The sequence below is a fragment of the Gavialis gangeticus genome, unplaced genomic scaffold (genome assembly GCF_001723915.1).
Source record: "Gavialis gangeticus isolate Ggan-Ray unplaced genomic scaffold, GavGan_comp1, whole genome shotgun sequence".
Taxonomy (NCBI): Eukaryota; Metazoa; Chordata; order Crocodylia; family Gavialidae; genus Gavialis; species Gavialis gangeticus.
Window position 1 is genome coordinate 11,184,263 of NW_017729002.1, and position 15,434 is coordinate 11,199,696.

The 15,434-nt window shown below is 42.0% G+C and overlaps 1 protein-coding gene across 12 annotated transcripts in view; it reads right to left on the reverse strand.

Annotated features, from left to right (window-relative positions):
• Positions 1-15,434, reverse strand: part of RBFOX1 (RNA binding protein, fox-1 homolog 1) — a 2,526,522-nt gene that overhangs the window by 81,215 nt on the left and 2,429,873 nt on the right. For all 12 annotated transcript variants that reach the window (XM_019507488.1, XM_019507490.1, XM_019507494.1 and 9 more), the window contains one exon: positions 13,613-13,745. In XM_019507488.1, coding sequence (XP_019363033.1) covers positions 13,613-13,745 — 133 coding nt within the window. The remainder of the gene's footprint in view (positions 1-13,612; positions 13,746-15,434) is intronic.

Genomic DNA, 15,434 nt, shown 5'->3' on the forward strand with positions numbered 1-15,434 from the left:
CCCCCCCCCCAACCACCACAGAAAGGACGTGGACAAATTGGAGAGGGTTCAGTGGAGGGCAACAAAAACGATATGATGAGGGGGTTGGGGGACATGACTTACAAGGAGAGGCTGAGGGAACTGGCCTTATTTAGATTAGTGAAGAGGGGACTGAGAGGGGACTTAATAGCAGCCTTCAACTCTCTAAAGTGGGGTTTGCAAGAGGATGGAGCTGGACTGTTCTCAGTGGTGGCAGATGACAAAACAAGGAGCAATGGTCTCAAGTTGTAGCAACGGAAGTTTAGGTTTGGTATTAGGAAGAATTTTCTCACTAGAAGGGTAGTACAACACTGGAACAGGTTACTCAGAGAGGTGGTAGAAGCTCCACCCTTGGAGGTTTTCATGAAATCAGGTTGGTCAGGCATGACTTGCCCTTGGTGAATCCATGCTGACTGTTCTCAGCACGGAGGTGGAAAAGGATCTGGGAGTCATTATTGACTCCAAGATGAACATGAGTCAGCAATGTGGGGAGGCGGTTAGGAAGGCCAACTGCACCTTGTCGTGCATCCACAGATGCATCTCGAGCAGGTCCAAGGAGGTGATCCTCCCCCTCTATGCAGCACTGGTCAGGCCGCAGCTGGAGTACTGCGTCCAGTTCTGGGCGCCGCACTTTAAGAGGGATGTGGACAGCATCGAGAGGGTCCAGAGGAGGGCCACTCGTATGATCAAGGGACAGCAGGGTAGGTCCTATGAGGAAAGGTTGCGGGACCTGAACCTGTTCAGCCTTCAAAAGAGAAGGCTGAGGGGGGATCTTGTGGCCTGTTATAAACTGGTTAGGGGGGATCAGCAGGCGCTGGGGGAGTCCCTGTTCCCCCGAGCGCCGCAAGGAGTGACCAGGAACAATGGTCACAAGCTGGCGGAGGGAAGGTTTAAGTTGGACATCAGGAGGCGCTACTTCACGGTCAGGGCGGCTAGGGTCTGGAACCAGCTTCCAAGTGAGGTGGTGCAGGCTCCCACCCTGGGGGTTTTTAAGAGGAGGTTGGATGACCACCTTACTGGGGTCGTTTGACCCCAGTGCTCTTCCTGCCATGGCAGGGGGTCGGACTAGATGATCTGCTCAGGTCCCTTCCGACCCTAGAAACTATGAAACCTTCTCTTCCAAATGCTTAGAAATGGATTCCTTGGGAACCTGTTCCATGCTGTTTCCAGGATCTCAGGTGAGGGTGACTGGTCTGCAATTCCCTAGATCTTTTTTTCCCTGTTTTAAAGACGGGCACTATATTTCCCCTTTTCCAATCTTCTGGGAACTCTCCTGATCACCATGAGTTTTCAAAGATGATGGCCAATGATTCTGCAATCATATCAGCAAACTTCTTCGGGTACATCTCACCTGGCCCCATGGACTTGTATATGTCCAGCTTTTCTACACAGTCCCTAACCTGATTTTTTACCACAGTTGGCTGCTCACCTCCTCCCCAAACTGTGGTGCCAGGTGAAATAGTCTGGGAGCTGTCCTTGCCTGTAAAGACTGAGGTGAAAAAATCATTGAATACTTCAGCCTTTTCTGTATCCTCCATCACTAGGTCAGCCTCCCCATTCAGTAAGGGACCCATAGGCAACTAGTGCTGTCTTAGTTGGGGGGGAAGTACATGCTCCCCCATGACTAATCCCACTGACCGGGGGGGGGGGCCCACAGCTGATCTCACTGCCCAGGGGACCCCTGCAGCTGATCCCATGATGGCCAATCGCTGCAGCCAATTTGTGCAGCTGCTTCTGGGAGTGGCTGCGGCTGCTTCTGGGAGTAGCTGCAGCAATTGGCTTGCGCTTGCAGGGGGGCACCGGTGCTCCCACCTGCCCATCACCTAAGCAGTCAGTGCAGCCAGTCAGGGGGTGTACTGGCACTCTCAGGGTGCACCCTCTATGCGTTGCCCCTGAAGGGACGCATACTTTCCCTGATCCTCCTTTTGTTATTAACATACTTGTAGAAAGACTTCTTGCTATCCTTCATGTCCCCCGCTAGCTGCAACTCCAATTGTGCTTCGGCCTTCATGACTTCATCCCTGAATGTCTGAGCAATACTCTTATACTCCTCCCTAGTTGTTTGGCTCAGCTATTCACTTTTTGTGCAAAGTTACCAACTAAGTTATAGTAACATAGCTCTTATTTTCATTTTGATTTCTATGATACTAATTAAGGGCAATGATGATTATTTATTAAAACTATTTATATTTAATTATTATTTATTATTATATTTGTTTAATTATTATAATCATTAATAATTTAATTATTAATGGTTTATTAATTATATATTTATTATGATGATTATGTGATTATAAGGACAGCCTGGTCTATTCATCATGTTCATGGGGCACTATGCTTTAGTATCCCTGGATGTTCAGCAGCAGCAGTAGTGCTTTTCTTTTGCATGTATGATTAAATGCTTACCCCCTTTTCTTTCTGGTAGTGAGCATGCTGTTGGTAGTGAGAAATACCTTTGTTACCCTCCATTATATTACAATAACTCAAGCTCATGGAGCTCATGAAGCATGAAGAATATGCTGAAGCTACAGACAGCACAGAATGTAATAGTGTGAAGTCAGTACTAATTCCCAATTCAATTCCAAATGAACTTCAAAGATTTTGATGAATTTCCATTGGAAAAACATGACTACATTAAAATGGCTGAAGACGCACTTTGGAAACAGTTGAAGCCTGCACCTTGGCCTCTTCCTCAATTGGGATGATTGTCTCTGGTTAAAGTATGAGTGACTTATAGATTTTGTGATGTTAACATAGCTAATTTTCAGTTGCATTCTATAATCACCTGAAAAAATTACATTTTCATTGCAAGAAAAAAATGTTTTTTTCTTCAGCAAAAAGAAAGCAAGCACAAAATCTACAACCCAAACTTCAAACCTTCTTGATCTTATTGAGATGCATAAGCTTCACTCCATACTGCTTAATGCTTCATTGGCATAAGGTCCAAAGGGAAACTTACATCACTGCAAGAACTTTGGATCAGAAACCCATAAACATTCCCTGTGGCTCCATCTCTTAATTCTGCTTGAGTTTCAAAGTGAAGAATCAAGACTTCAGATTTCAGAAATATATTTTGGCTACATGACAGAAATGTTGATAGCAGAAATTAAAAAAAAGAAAATTTGGAATGTATAATAGCAACACCCACATTAAATTGGACATAACTATAACTATACTCTCTCTCTCTCTCTCTCTACACATATACATATACATTATCTATAATATGTATATATCTATGTCTATCTCTCTCTATACACACACACACACACACACACACACACACACACACATATACATATACGGCATGATCATATATAAATGACATAGGCATAATCATATCCAATTTAATTTAGATATTGCCACATAAATGTAGTATATAAAAACTAGTGCTTTAGTAGCTAGAAAAACTAGTCACTAACAGATTGCTGTTTAGTAAAAAGAACCCCCTATGGTTGTGTTATTCCCTAATAGCCCATTATGGGGATTCTTATCATTTCCTGATGCTTCAAAGGAAGGTACAATCATCATAGCTGGATCAGTCCTCTCATCTACTACGGGATTTCCTCTTGCCGCTGTTTTGTAAATTGTGTATGAGGAGAAAAAGGAGGATGTGTAGTGGCATGGCTGACTTCAAAAATGCCCTCTGAACCTTTAAGGTAACTGGGTGAAGACAAGAAAAATTAGATGTATGCTACCTTTTTTAATCTTTATGCTATATAACAAAGCTATTAAAAGGTTTCTGAACAATGTTTTATTCCATTGATTGATACCTCTAGAATATCAAATCTTGTGTCCCTTGTTTTGCTGAAGATCTTGCTAGGACCCAGATCTTCCTAGTGGGCAGATGTAATCTTCAAGAGCTTTAAAAGCATAGGTGGAGTTGCCTGTAGTGATTTTAATGTTGCATCTGCAAACTCCTATAGTGACACGGGTAAGCTATAGGGGTGTGCGAAGCTTCGGTTGCTGATTCGATTAGGATAAAATTCGGCCCAATTCAGAGGCCAAATCACCAAATCTGAATCAAATCAAGAGACCAAAAAAACCCCACTGGATTGATTTGGAGCCTCCAAATTGATTCAGAAAAGATTCAGAAAAATATTTGGAGATTCAGAAGGCAGTCTTTCGGGGGAACAGAAACTAAGAAGAGGGAGGGAGAGCAGGCGGGGAAAGACTGACATATGTAGTTGTCCAGTGACTGTGATCTTTCCCTGAGTCCCCTTCCAATCACAGTGCTCTGGGAAAGGGACATAGAAACAGCACATAAGCCTCTGTCTGTAGCCTTTCTGTTCCTTTTGTGAGCTGTTTCTGCCTGAGCACCAGGAAGGCCCCCTGTTACAGGCTACCATCCCTGCTGGTTTCATCCTGCTGCACCTTAACATACATACAAAGTCACACATAATGAGTTTTTCTTTCAAAGGCTTGAGGTGCAGTTTCCCAGAAACCCCTGCACCTATATCCTTGAAACCTGGCAGGCTTAATTCCTGATGTTTTCATCCAAATCTGCCCCAAAATGACAAAGTTATAGGTATTTCAGTGATTCCCCATTATAGTCTATGGCTGAAACGCTGAATCTCTCTGAATCAGCGCTGAATCTTCCAAAGCCAATTTGGCTAAATGGATTCAGGACAGTCATCTGAATCTCTGAATCAAATCACTGTCCTCCCAACTGGCTGAATCCAAATCCAAATAGAATACTTCCCTATTTGCACAGGCCTAGTAAGCGAAACTCTTGTAATTTAACACTGAATGAAGAAGGGTTAAAGGTACACTGGCTTTGTTCCATATATACCATTATAGGAGTGTGCAGATGTAAGAGTTTTATCAGAACATTTTAGACAGGTTTCATCTGTTACCAGTAAAAGAAAACTATTTCTGGTCATTTTAAAATACTTAAAAAATGGAATTTAGACCTCTTAAGGAGAGGTCATGAAGACACTAACTTTTCTGTCCCTGTAAAGGGATGGCAGTGGCAGTGAACCCTGTCCTATGCTTCTCTGTCCATATGTCTCAATGTGGAACTGGAAGGACTAGATTTAAGGCTTAGTGGATTACTCAGCTCCCATGGTGAGATAATTATTTCTTTCAATTACGTTCATGAGGCCATGAATTTATTCAAAACCTTAGGATAAAATTATAATTCTAAACACTGATTCAGTATGAGGCAGAGTTTCTGTTCTCCAGTATTAACACCGGGAGACACAACCATGGGGAACACAAAATGGGATTGCCTATAGGATTGCTAGGGAAGAGCAGTTAAAGAGCTTTATATTTGTAAATAAGGTGCAGAATGCTGTTTTTTCAGGAGTTTTTGGCATGAAGGGAGAAGGGCCATAGTGACCCACTATTCAATTCTGCCCTGACCAGGCTGGTCATTTTCTGGGCAGTGTCAGAAGTCCTCCATAGCATTACATAGCTAGATTAGGGCAAGTGGACTTGAACATAGGCAGAAAGACAAGGATGTTTTATGCCAACTATACATGTCTTCTAAGTGAGAAAAGTCTTATTTCCTATCCTGAAATATAGTCATTCAGCCTTTGTCCTTTTTCATGAACCCACTGGTTAACTTCATATGGGCCATCAAACAGCTAACAGAATGGGAACAGTCAGACATAACATTCATATCTCTAGAAAAGGATACCTGTATAAACTGTTACTATCTAAATGTTACATCTGCACATTCTGGCAATTTAACCTCTACTTTAAAGCAGTTAAAATGTCATTTCATAGGTGCTGCCAAACAAATGGTAAGTGGCACAGTCAATACAATAATTACATTTTTCCATTTTCACTGGTGGAAGAAATACAGAACTGAAACCACTTGTTTGGAAAGTTTTAACAATAAAGTTGTGACAATTTATTTTATAAGTTATTTTGGCCAATACTGACTGGTTCTCATAGATGAGGAAAATAGATGGGAAAATCATTTCCTATTTTCCCATTCAGTGGCAAGAATTTATGTTATTTTGTTATAAACAAATTATTTGTCTGCTTCAGGGAATTAATTGAGGGCATCACAGCAGAAAAAGAAAGCTGAAGGTCACTTTATTGCTGTGGGTTGGTAAGGCATTTTCTTTCAACATTTGCGTTCATACAAGGAAAGTGGATTTTCTGAATGGGAGTTTATGTGAATATGGAGAAAAACCTATATGAAAACACTATCAATAACATAACTAAATAAAATATGGTTCCTTTTTATGGTATTATATATCTTGAATGGGAAATCAGAGAGTTAAATTAAGTTTTGTATTTGGAACCAAAACTAGAAGTTGGTACTTTGTAAATTATTCTCATATAGGATAGAATTCTACAGAATACCAGACAACATAAGAAACATCTATAAAAAATAATCTAACTTGTTGGAAAAAACTGTTTTTCTACCGTCTCACTTTCTCAACCCTGCTATTTTAACAATATATAATGTATGGTACAATTTGCTACATTACAAAGCCAGAAGGGTTGCTGCACATTACAAAACAATTATTTTTAGATCTCTGGAATGAAGGGATAGACAGTCTTTTAGAAAAAAGTATATATATATATATTTTTTTTCCAAGTATTTTACAAATGTCTCCATTGCCTTTATTGCTCTTATTTACTATTATGCAGTTCTCTTACTTTTATGTTTGCCCCTCTACCTTTCTGCCTCTCTCATGCACACTAATCCCAGAGAGTTTCTGGGGTAGAGATATTAGGTGGGCTTGGTACTCAAGGCAAATGTCCTCTGCTGGGTTAACGTTATCAGACCAGCAAACTATTTCATAACTCATATAAAGAATCAGAACAACCTCTTTTGTAAGGGTTAAAATAACTAAATTTCTAACAATCATGTTATTTCATTAGAAAATACATGATCTTTTGTATATGCTTGCATAGTGCATCTTAATCATTTAAATTTATTTTTATTTCTACCTGTTCAGTATATAGCGCATTCTCTTGTGATTGGATATAAATCACAGAATACTGCACCTTTTTAAAAATTAAAATTATCCATCTTAAAAATGAACCTGGAGCTCAGGAGGCATAACTAGGTATAACTAATTAAAAACTCTTTCACATGAGAATTAGGCTGTTCTTTAATTAATAGAAAAACTTCTTGTTTGTTAAGTCATGGAAAATAATTGGTTTTTGACATTCTGGGTATCACTTCTGGTCAATTTATAATAATACGACATGCATCTTGCTAATAATGTAGCACGGCCCTTTCTGCACTATAAAAGGTACAGAAACTGAAATGCAAACATCAGGCTCAGTCTCCAGAAGCAAGTAGGGTTCTAACATTTGGAAAATATACAGATCCTTTCATAAAGGTCAATATCTTACCAGTTTAAAAAAAAACAAACAAACAGTTAATATGGAGGAATTCAAAGAGAAAAGGGATATGTGCAGAGACAGCCTTAGGGAAAATGGCACCTTGGACCAACTTGTATTTTGGCATCACCCCGACACCTCTCCCAATCCAGCGGCACTGCTACAGGCAGAGGCAGGCAGGCAGTGGCACAGGGTGCAGTTTTATGGGGAAGCGGAGTGGCATGGTGCACCAGGCAGGCAGGTAGGCACTGCTGCTGCCCACCCTGTCTGGCTCCGCTTCTCCTGAGCAGTGGCTGATGGTGAGGGGTGGGTTTGGCACTGCTCCTGCCAAAGGCAGGGATTGGCCATGGCATGGTGGGGAGAGAGCACTGCTGTGAGCACAGGCTGTTCATCTGTGTGTGTGTGTGTGTGTGTGTGTTTGTGGCACCACCTGACCACAGTGTTCTGGGTGGTCACCCTCATTGCCTACCCCTAGGGCTGGCTTTGGATAGGTGTAGGAGTAGATGACTTGCCAGCCATGGACTTTAGGTAAGGGAGCTTAGTAAGTCCTTGTCACAGGAGAGAAATCAGGTGGGGAGCTAGTTTCATTTGTGCATGTGTCTTAGGGGAAAAGCATCTATAAACACAATGGGAACTACACAGGGTGGGAGCAAAACAGGTGGTTCTTGGGGACTAATGAAACTCTTTCCTACTGCTCTCCTCCCTTCCATATTGCTGTGCTTGGCAATTGGCATCTGATTCATTCAAGTACTCACTCTATGTATCCCTTCCTCAGCATCCTTCCTCTAAGTCTTTGCTACAGTTGTACTCTAAAATGCTTTTGCCAGTCTGGGAATGGGGTCCAGAAAGCTGGCTCTTTGGCACTGAGCTTCCACTGTACAGTTTCTTGGCATTGTACTTTGGCATTGTCTTACTGCCTACACTGAGGGTTTGTGGGGGGTTTTCTGGGGTTTTTTTGGGGGGACGGGTTGTTGTTTTTTTTCCTTCACAAACAACAAAACAAAAAAACATGAATGAAAAGAAAAGAACAGCTGAAGGCACTGAAATTTTCTCCAGCTTTTTTCCTTGAAATTCTCTCTCATTTATTTGGCACAAAAATATCTACTAACAGTATGAGGCCTTGGCAAATAAGGATACCAAACTACAGAAACAGAGAAAGGTTCTGTTCTATGTATGCAGTAACTATGAAGAAAAAGTACTCTAATAACTAAGTGTGGGTATATTTTCTAACATAGGCGTAAGTGTTGCATGATGAATGGAAGGACAGAGAAACATAAGTCCACTGTGGCAGACAACTAAAATAATAAAACCTGATGTTTAGAAGGCCCCAGGCAGACATTACACTTAAGATGTGATTAAACAGTTAATTGCAACTTAGTGCAAACTGGCCACACATCCAGGTGATTAATGGCACAATAAAAAAGGACACCAGCTACAGAGTGATCACACAAAATATGTGTAATGATTTTGTACCTGGTGTCCTTTGCACCTCAAACTGAATGTGTAACAGGGAGCAACCCAGGGCTTGAGCCCAGGAGCAGTCCCGATCAGCTGATCATTAATTGGCAGGAACCACCTTGGGATTTGAATCCTGGGGTGGTCCTTGCCCACTGATGGCAGATAGGATGACTTCAGGGTTCAAACCTCGGGGCCATCCTGATCCGCTGATTGTCAGCTGGCAAGGTCAAACCCCAGGGCTCAAGCCCTGGGCGGGTTTTTGCCAGCTGACTGCACATTAGACTGCCCTGGTCTGGGGCTCAAGCCCTAGGGCAGTCCCAATCAGCTGATCATAGCAGATCAGAACTTTCCTAGGCTCAAACTGTGGGGCAGTCCCAATCTGCCGCCAATCAGCTGATTGTTGGTGGACTCCAGGGACAGTCTGTGGGCCCCAATAGTCCCATGGATCCTCAGTGACAGCCGATAACCTACTGATTGTTGGGATCCCGACCTGCCAGTGCAGGGAGAGCCTGGAATCATGTTGTGCCTCCTGCCATGCACCATGGCCAGAGGCATGACTACCGGGATCAGGAATCAGATCCCATCATGCCTTCAAATGAACGTCTGTCTGAGGCTGAAATGTTTGAGCACCAATAGTTCCTGTTTAAGTCAATGGAAATAGCCACTGTTTTGCAAATCATAATTCATATGTTGAAGTGGCAAGAAAAAAATGAAATGTCCACTGTCATCATACCTACTTATTTGGCAGCTGCATAAACACTTATTGAGACAGTAATTCTAGAACCACTTTCCCCTGAAGGCTCTGCTAGTTCTGTCTACTATAGGAAATCAGTTTCCACTCTGATATCTGAAGAAAGTTTACCTGACATTTCTTTATCCCCACTCTGTCTTCCTAGTAGAAGTAACATGTACATGATGATTTCACTTTAAACTAAGAACAATAGACAAACAAATCAGAAATGATCACTTTTTGGTGATGGGTGCATGCAAAAGTTAAATGATATGTCTGTATGGGCCTCTCTAAAGTATATTGCAAAGGCTTATTTTGAATTAATTTACATATTTTAATTAATACATTTAAAAACTCTAGTGTTGACAAGACAAATTGTATTTGAGTCCACAACAGCTGGTAGAGGTTAACCTTTGACACTTCACCAGCAATCATCGAAGCCAGTTAAGAATCTGACAGACTAAGAAGAAGTAAGTAACATCTTTCTGACCCCACCACAGCACTTCTTGCCTTCACAGATACCAGCCTTAATGAAAGTCTATGAATCAATAAGCTTGTAAGGTGGAAGAGATCTCTTCCTGCCCACACAAATGTTTCTAACTGTCATGCTGTATAACAAGAGACCCCTGCAGCATAACTGACCTCAAGCATCCCAGAGAATAGTTCTGAATCTTTCCAGAACCTATTTGTATAGAAGTTTTGCAATGAAGACAACGCTTGTAATACACTTCAAAATTCAATTCTTCTGCTGCCAAGTACTAGCCAATCTATATTATAGCAATCATATCTAGCAATCATTATAGTTAAGGCTAAAAGTCACTTTCAGATGTAAGTTTATTCTTAACTTTCCCATGTTATTGCTTATTGCTCCACAGTTTATTGCTCCCGGGAAGCTCCTGTGTGTGTGGTTTACACGTGCACCCAGACCACAGCCCATTGAGCCAGGTCAAAGCAGCCGCAGCTAGCACAGGGTCTGGATGTCAGCCTGGATTGCTCCAACCAGGATCAATGTACTGCAGAGGGGCTGGCTGGGGCATGAAGGTGCTTCAGTGTAGGGCCAGCTGACAGGCAGTCCTCATACTGAAGCACCTTCATGCCCTAACCAACTGGGTCACCATTTACACATGCACTGCTGTGCATGAAAAAACTCAGCAGCAGGGTAGTAACTTTTATTTACAAGTACTACCCTGCTGTGGAGTTTATTAGTTTCATGTGCCCTAATAGGGGCACTAGTATAGAAGCTGAGTTTTTTTACTGTGCAATTAATTAGTCAACTGTGCAGTAAATGTCTCAGGCAGATGCATCCAAAGGAAACTTAAAACATGAGAAATTAAGATAACTGACCAAGGCTGTAAGAAGATGCCTCATTGGACCTGGGACTGATTGTCCCAGGTTTTGGGCTGGTTAAAAACAGAAGTGGCACAGATACTTACACACATCACCAATCCAAGCTGCATTGCTGCTCCTTCCATGTAGGTGGCCAGAAAGAGCATGCAGCCTGATAGGTTTGTCCCTGAAATGAACTGCAGTAACCATTCAGACATACAACAGAATATGCTGGGGTTATCTGACCCCAGCTGACTTCCTGCCTTTTGGGCAGGGGTTAGATCCAATGATCTCACAAGGTCCCTTCCAGCCCTAATATCTATGAAATTTATGAAATCCCAAGATAAAATATTGGTATATTGTATCTAGAATACTTCAGAGAAAATTGAAGTGGGATAATGGAATTATACCTTTGTACAATTCTGGGAAAAAAGCTTTCTCCTAGAACAAATGCAACATCTATTTGCACCCATCAAGATACCATCAGTGAGATTGAACAGTGCCTTAAATTAGGGGTGGCAAACATATGGCAGGTAAAGGAATTGACTATATGGCAGGCCTGCCACAGAATCCAGGAGAAAAGGTCCTGTTGGGCATGGCTATTTGCGGCTGCCGGGTGGAGCAAGGGCTGCGTCAACACAGTTCTACTCAGTCTGCCACCACCTCCACCACTGCCACTGCCACTGCCACTGCCTGGTCCAGATCCAGCCCACAGGGAGCCTGGGGCCAGGATGATTTTGACGCAACTCCCTTAAATAATACCATATTTACTTGATTCCAAAATGAGTCCCCCAGCCCCATTTAATTAGGAAAAAACAGTGCCTTGTCTTTGAACTAAGTAACTGGTGGGGGGAGGAGGGGGAGGAACGACAGGGGGTTACTACTACTTTGACCCTAATCCAGGGTCTGGGCTGGAGCCACAGCTTCTGCTTGCCACTGTACTTCACCCCCTCCACAGCTTCGCCCCCCCATCCTGTCTGTCACCTCTTTCCTCATCTCCCTTCCCCACACCATCTGCACCCTTCCCCACATCCTCTGCACCCCTCCTTCCCCCCACCACTGCTTATCATTACTCTGGTACTGACAAGCTCCACCCTGCATATGCTTTCTTTGGCTCCAGCCTGGCTCAACAGCAGCAGTGGAGGCAGTAACTCCACTTGGGCCCAAATTGTAGGGGGAGGAGACAGGGAGAAGGGGAAGCCCAAGGCTCTGGGGGACAGGCACAAGGGGGAGAAAGTGACGTGGCAGGACAGGAACCAGGGGTTAAAGTGTGTGGTTGTGGGAGGAGGTAAAGGGCAGGGGTCAAGTTTTCTCCCCCACCATCTTACCATCTCCTACCGTCCCATTGCCTTCCTTACCATCTGCCCTGCCTCTGGGCTCCTCCAGTGCCTGCCCCTCCAGCACCTACCTCAATGCCTACTGCCCTACCCACCCCGCATCACCTGATCCCCTGCCACTACTTTCCTCACCACAGTAGTCAGGGATTATGTTGCAGGGATGGGGGGGCAGAGAATCTCAATGAGATTCTACACATGGATAATTGTAACTAAATTATAAATGCTCCATATACAGAGTGTAGTTACTGGGATGGAGGGGGGGTGGTGATCTAAAATTCAGTGTCATCTTGGATTAAGGTAAATGCAGTAGTTCTGAGAAACATGATTTACTCCAAAGCATTCAGATATGTGGGAACTTGAATAGGGTAGGAAAATTCACAAAACTCACAAGTACTGCCCTATTTTGAGGGGATAGGCAATGCAGCCAGCAAAAACAAGAAGTTCAGTGGCAGACTAAGGGTACTTGTGCTTCCTAGAAAAATGTCTGCCTTTTTGACTGAATGAATACATGCTTAAAGGGAAAGTAAGGCTACTATAAGACAGAAATACAAGCTAGTGGGGAAATTACAAAATAAAAGAGAGGTATTTCTACTGTGTCCTTTTCTTAAAGTGTGCTGTTAAAGTGTTGTTTCAGCACTTCAGGGAGGTCTTAATGCAAGTAACTTATAACAAGGATTACATACAATTTACAGGGACCTCTGTTTCAGCATTTGTAGGACTACAAAAAGATGTTAGCTCCATATCCTCCATAAATACATATTTATTTTTAAAATATTAAAATGGTTTCTTAATTTTGTCAGTGAAGTTTATTTAAAAATTCATACTATATGCTGACTTATTTTGTTCTTTACTTTGGACATTTGGTTTTAGTCATTTTGGATCAGGTCCAGTAGATATGCTTTAAACCTACTGACTATCACTGAGTGAAGGAGGAAGCATTTCAACCTGAAAGAAGCAGTCTAGTTTCTGACTTCTGAAGAGATGTCAGTAAATAAAACATGTAATAATACTGAATTTGTGAATTTGTGTGCACACTACAAGAAGAAGAAGAACCCTAGGGTTCCTGAGATAACATTCAGTCAGTGATTTGGGGGGGAAAAGTTAACTTCATCCAACCTCCTTAATAACCAGATGTTTCCAATCATCAAAAATACATTTTTAGCTGTAACAGTTTCTGTATGTTATAGCATTCAGTTTCTATGAGAATTTACATAACAATGTGTGACATATAAAATGCTTAACGCCACCAACCATGACAGTACAAATTACAGTCATTTTTCAATACTCTGTGCAAGGTGCACCACTTCAGGCACTTGGATTGGTTGCATGCTGTGTTGGTTTCTGTAGTGAGACAAGACCAGCATGCACTGCACTCACAAACAGTTTGTAGCCTTTGGGGATATATGGTAATAGGTAAAGAGACTGATCCACTTACCCGCCATAGGCTGGAATTGGAGGAGGGGGAGCTGCTGCACGAAATGTGTTGTACACTGTGCGTCCTCGGCCTCTTAGATGTGCACCTCTGTAAGCAGCAGCTGCAGTTGCAGCAGGGTAAGGGAATCCTGGCACTAGGGGAAACACAAAAGAAACACATAGAAATTTTGTGAATCTGATTGTTTCAATTCAAAACAAGATCACATACTGAAAATATAACAACTTGTTTGTGTGTGTATTCAAGCTTGTCGATAACTGGCACGGAGAAGATGCAAACCAAGCAAAATGTTGTTCTCTTGACAAAAAGCCATATTTTCAATATAAAATCTTTACATTCTAAGAAGCAGCAGCAAAGTGGGTATGGAGTTTAAAATACCCTCCTGATTTTTGGCTGTATTTTTCTTGGGACAAACTCATCCTGTTTTATCCCTGAGAAGGATACTTTTCGGCTAGGGACAGACATCACACACAAACTGGTTTAAGTGATCAGAAACTGGTTTAAACCTGTAACAGAACAGATGGTCAGTGCACATGAACCAGTTTGAGAATGGCTGAAACTGGTTTGAGATAAACCTGGTTGAATGCAGTATCAGACTTAACTGATTTGGATCAAACCAGTTTATGCAATGTCTGTCCCAGGCACCTTGCTGGTTTAAGCTAAATCAGACTCCCCCAGCATGCTCTCTGGCCTGGGTGGGGCTCTTTGCTCCACAGCAGGACTGGCCCCTCCTTCTGCTCCCTGGCTGGAGCTCCAGAGACTGCAGGCTGCTTTCCCCCTCGCATCACCATTTCCTGCTACCTTTGTTATGAGACTGTAAGAACATTTGATTTCTCCTGGACAATTCAATTACTATCTGGGAATGAGTGACTTGGGCAAAGAAGTAAGGCAGGAAGCTAAACCCTTCTACAGCTCCCCTTTGGGAGATGCCGAAGACATTCTATATTTGATAATATAGGTATCTGCTTTTGCTTCTGTTTATTATGCTCAAAGACAAAAGTTATATGATTTGTAAGCATTTACTTGAGCTGAGATAATGATCAGACTCACTAGTATTGGTTTAGCTCATAGGAAAGACATGAACTCAAGCAGGAACATGGAAATCACTCCACCCCACTTTTGTTCTACCTATATTTGAATATTAATTATCACTCAAACAGATTTGCATCAGAAACTGAACTGTGGTGAGTCCATATGTAAGTGTTGGGGAAAAGGTACTATAAAAGGGAAATGGTACTATAAAAAGTTTCTTATTTTAAATGTCTATAGCTACTCTGAATAAACTTTACCAATGAAGAAAGAAAGTGAATATACTTTTCAGCTTTATTTTCTTTTCTAGTCGTTTGACCGATGTGTTCCATTACATAACATGAGTTATTGTTGATGTACGGTGACATAAATTCAGCACTGGTTTACCTCAAATGGCTTCAGTGATGTTAAACCTGGATGGATTTTTTGTCAATATGTAAATAAAAATGTGAATAAACAGATTTTACCACAGTAACCAGAGCTAAAAAGCAAATAAATCGGGGCAAATATATCAAATGCTTACTGTCTTAAAGCTGACGCATCCATGGACGTGAATCCACAAATGTTTTTCATCAGTTTTAAAAGAAACTCTGAATTTGAAATGAAGGAAATGAAAACCACACAATTTGTAAAACAGCTAGCTGCCGGTGTGAGTGAATACACTGTAATTATGGTGACCTATCCATTATCACTTTGCTATAGTACCTTGCAGGCTTTACAGGATCTCTCTCAGCGACAAGCAGATCTTACAGTAATTCTGCCAGGATTTAGATGTTTGAGATAAAACATGAAACAG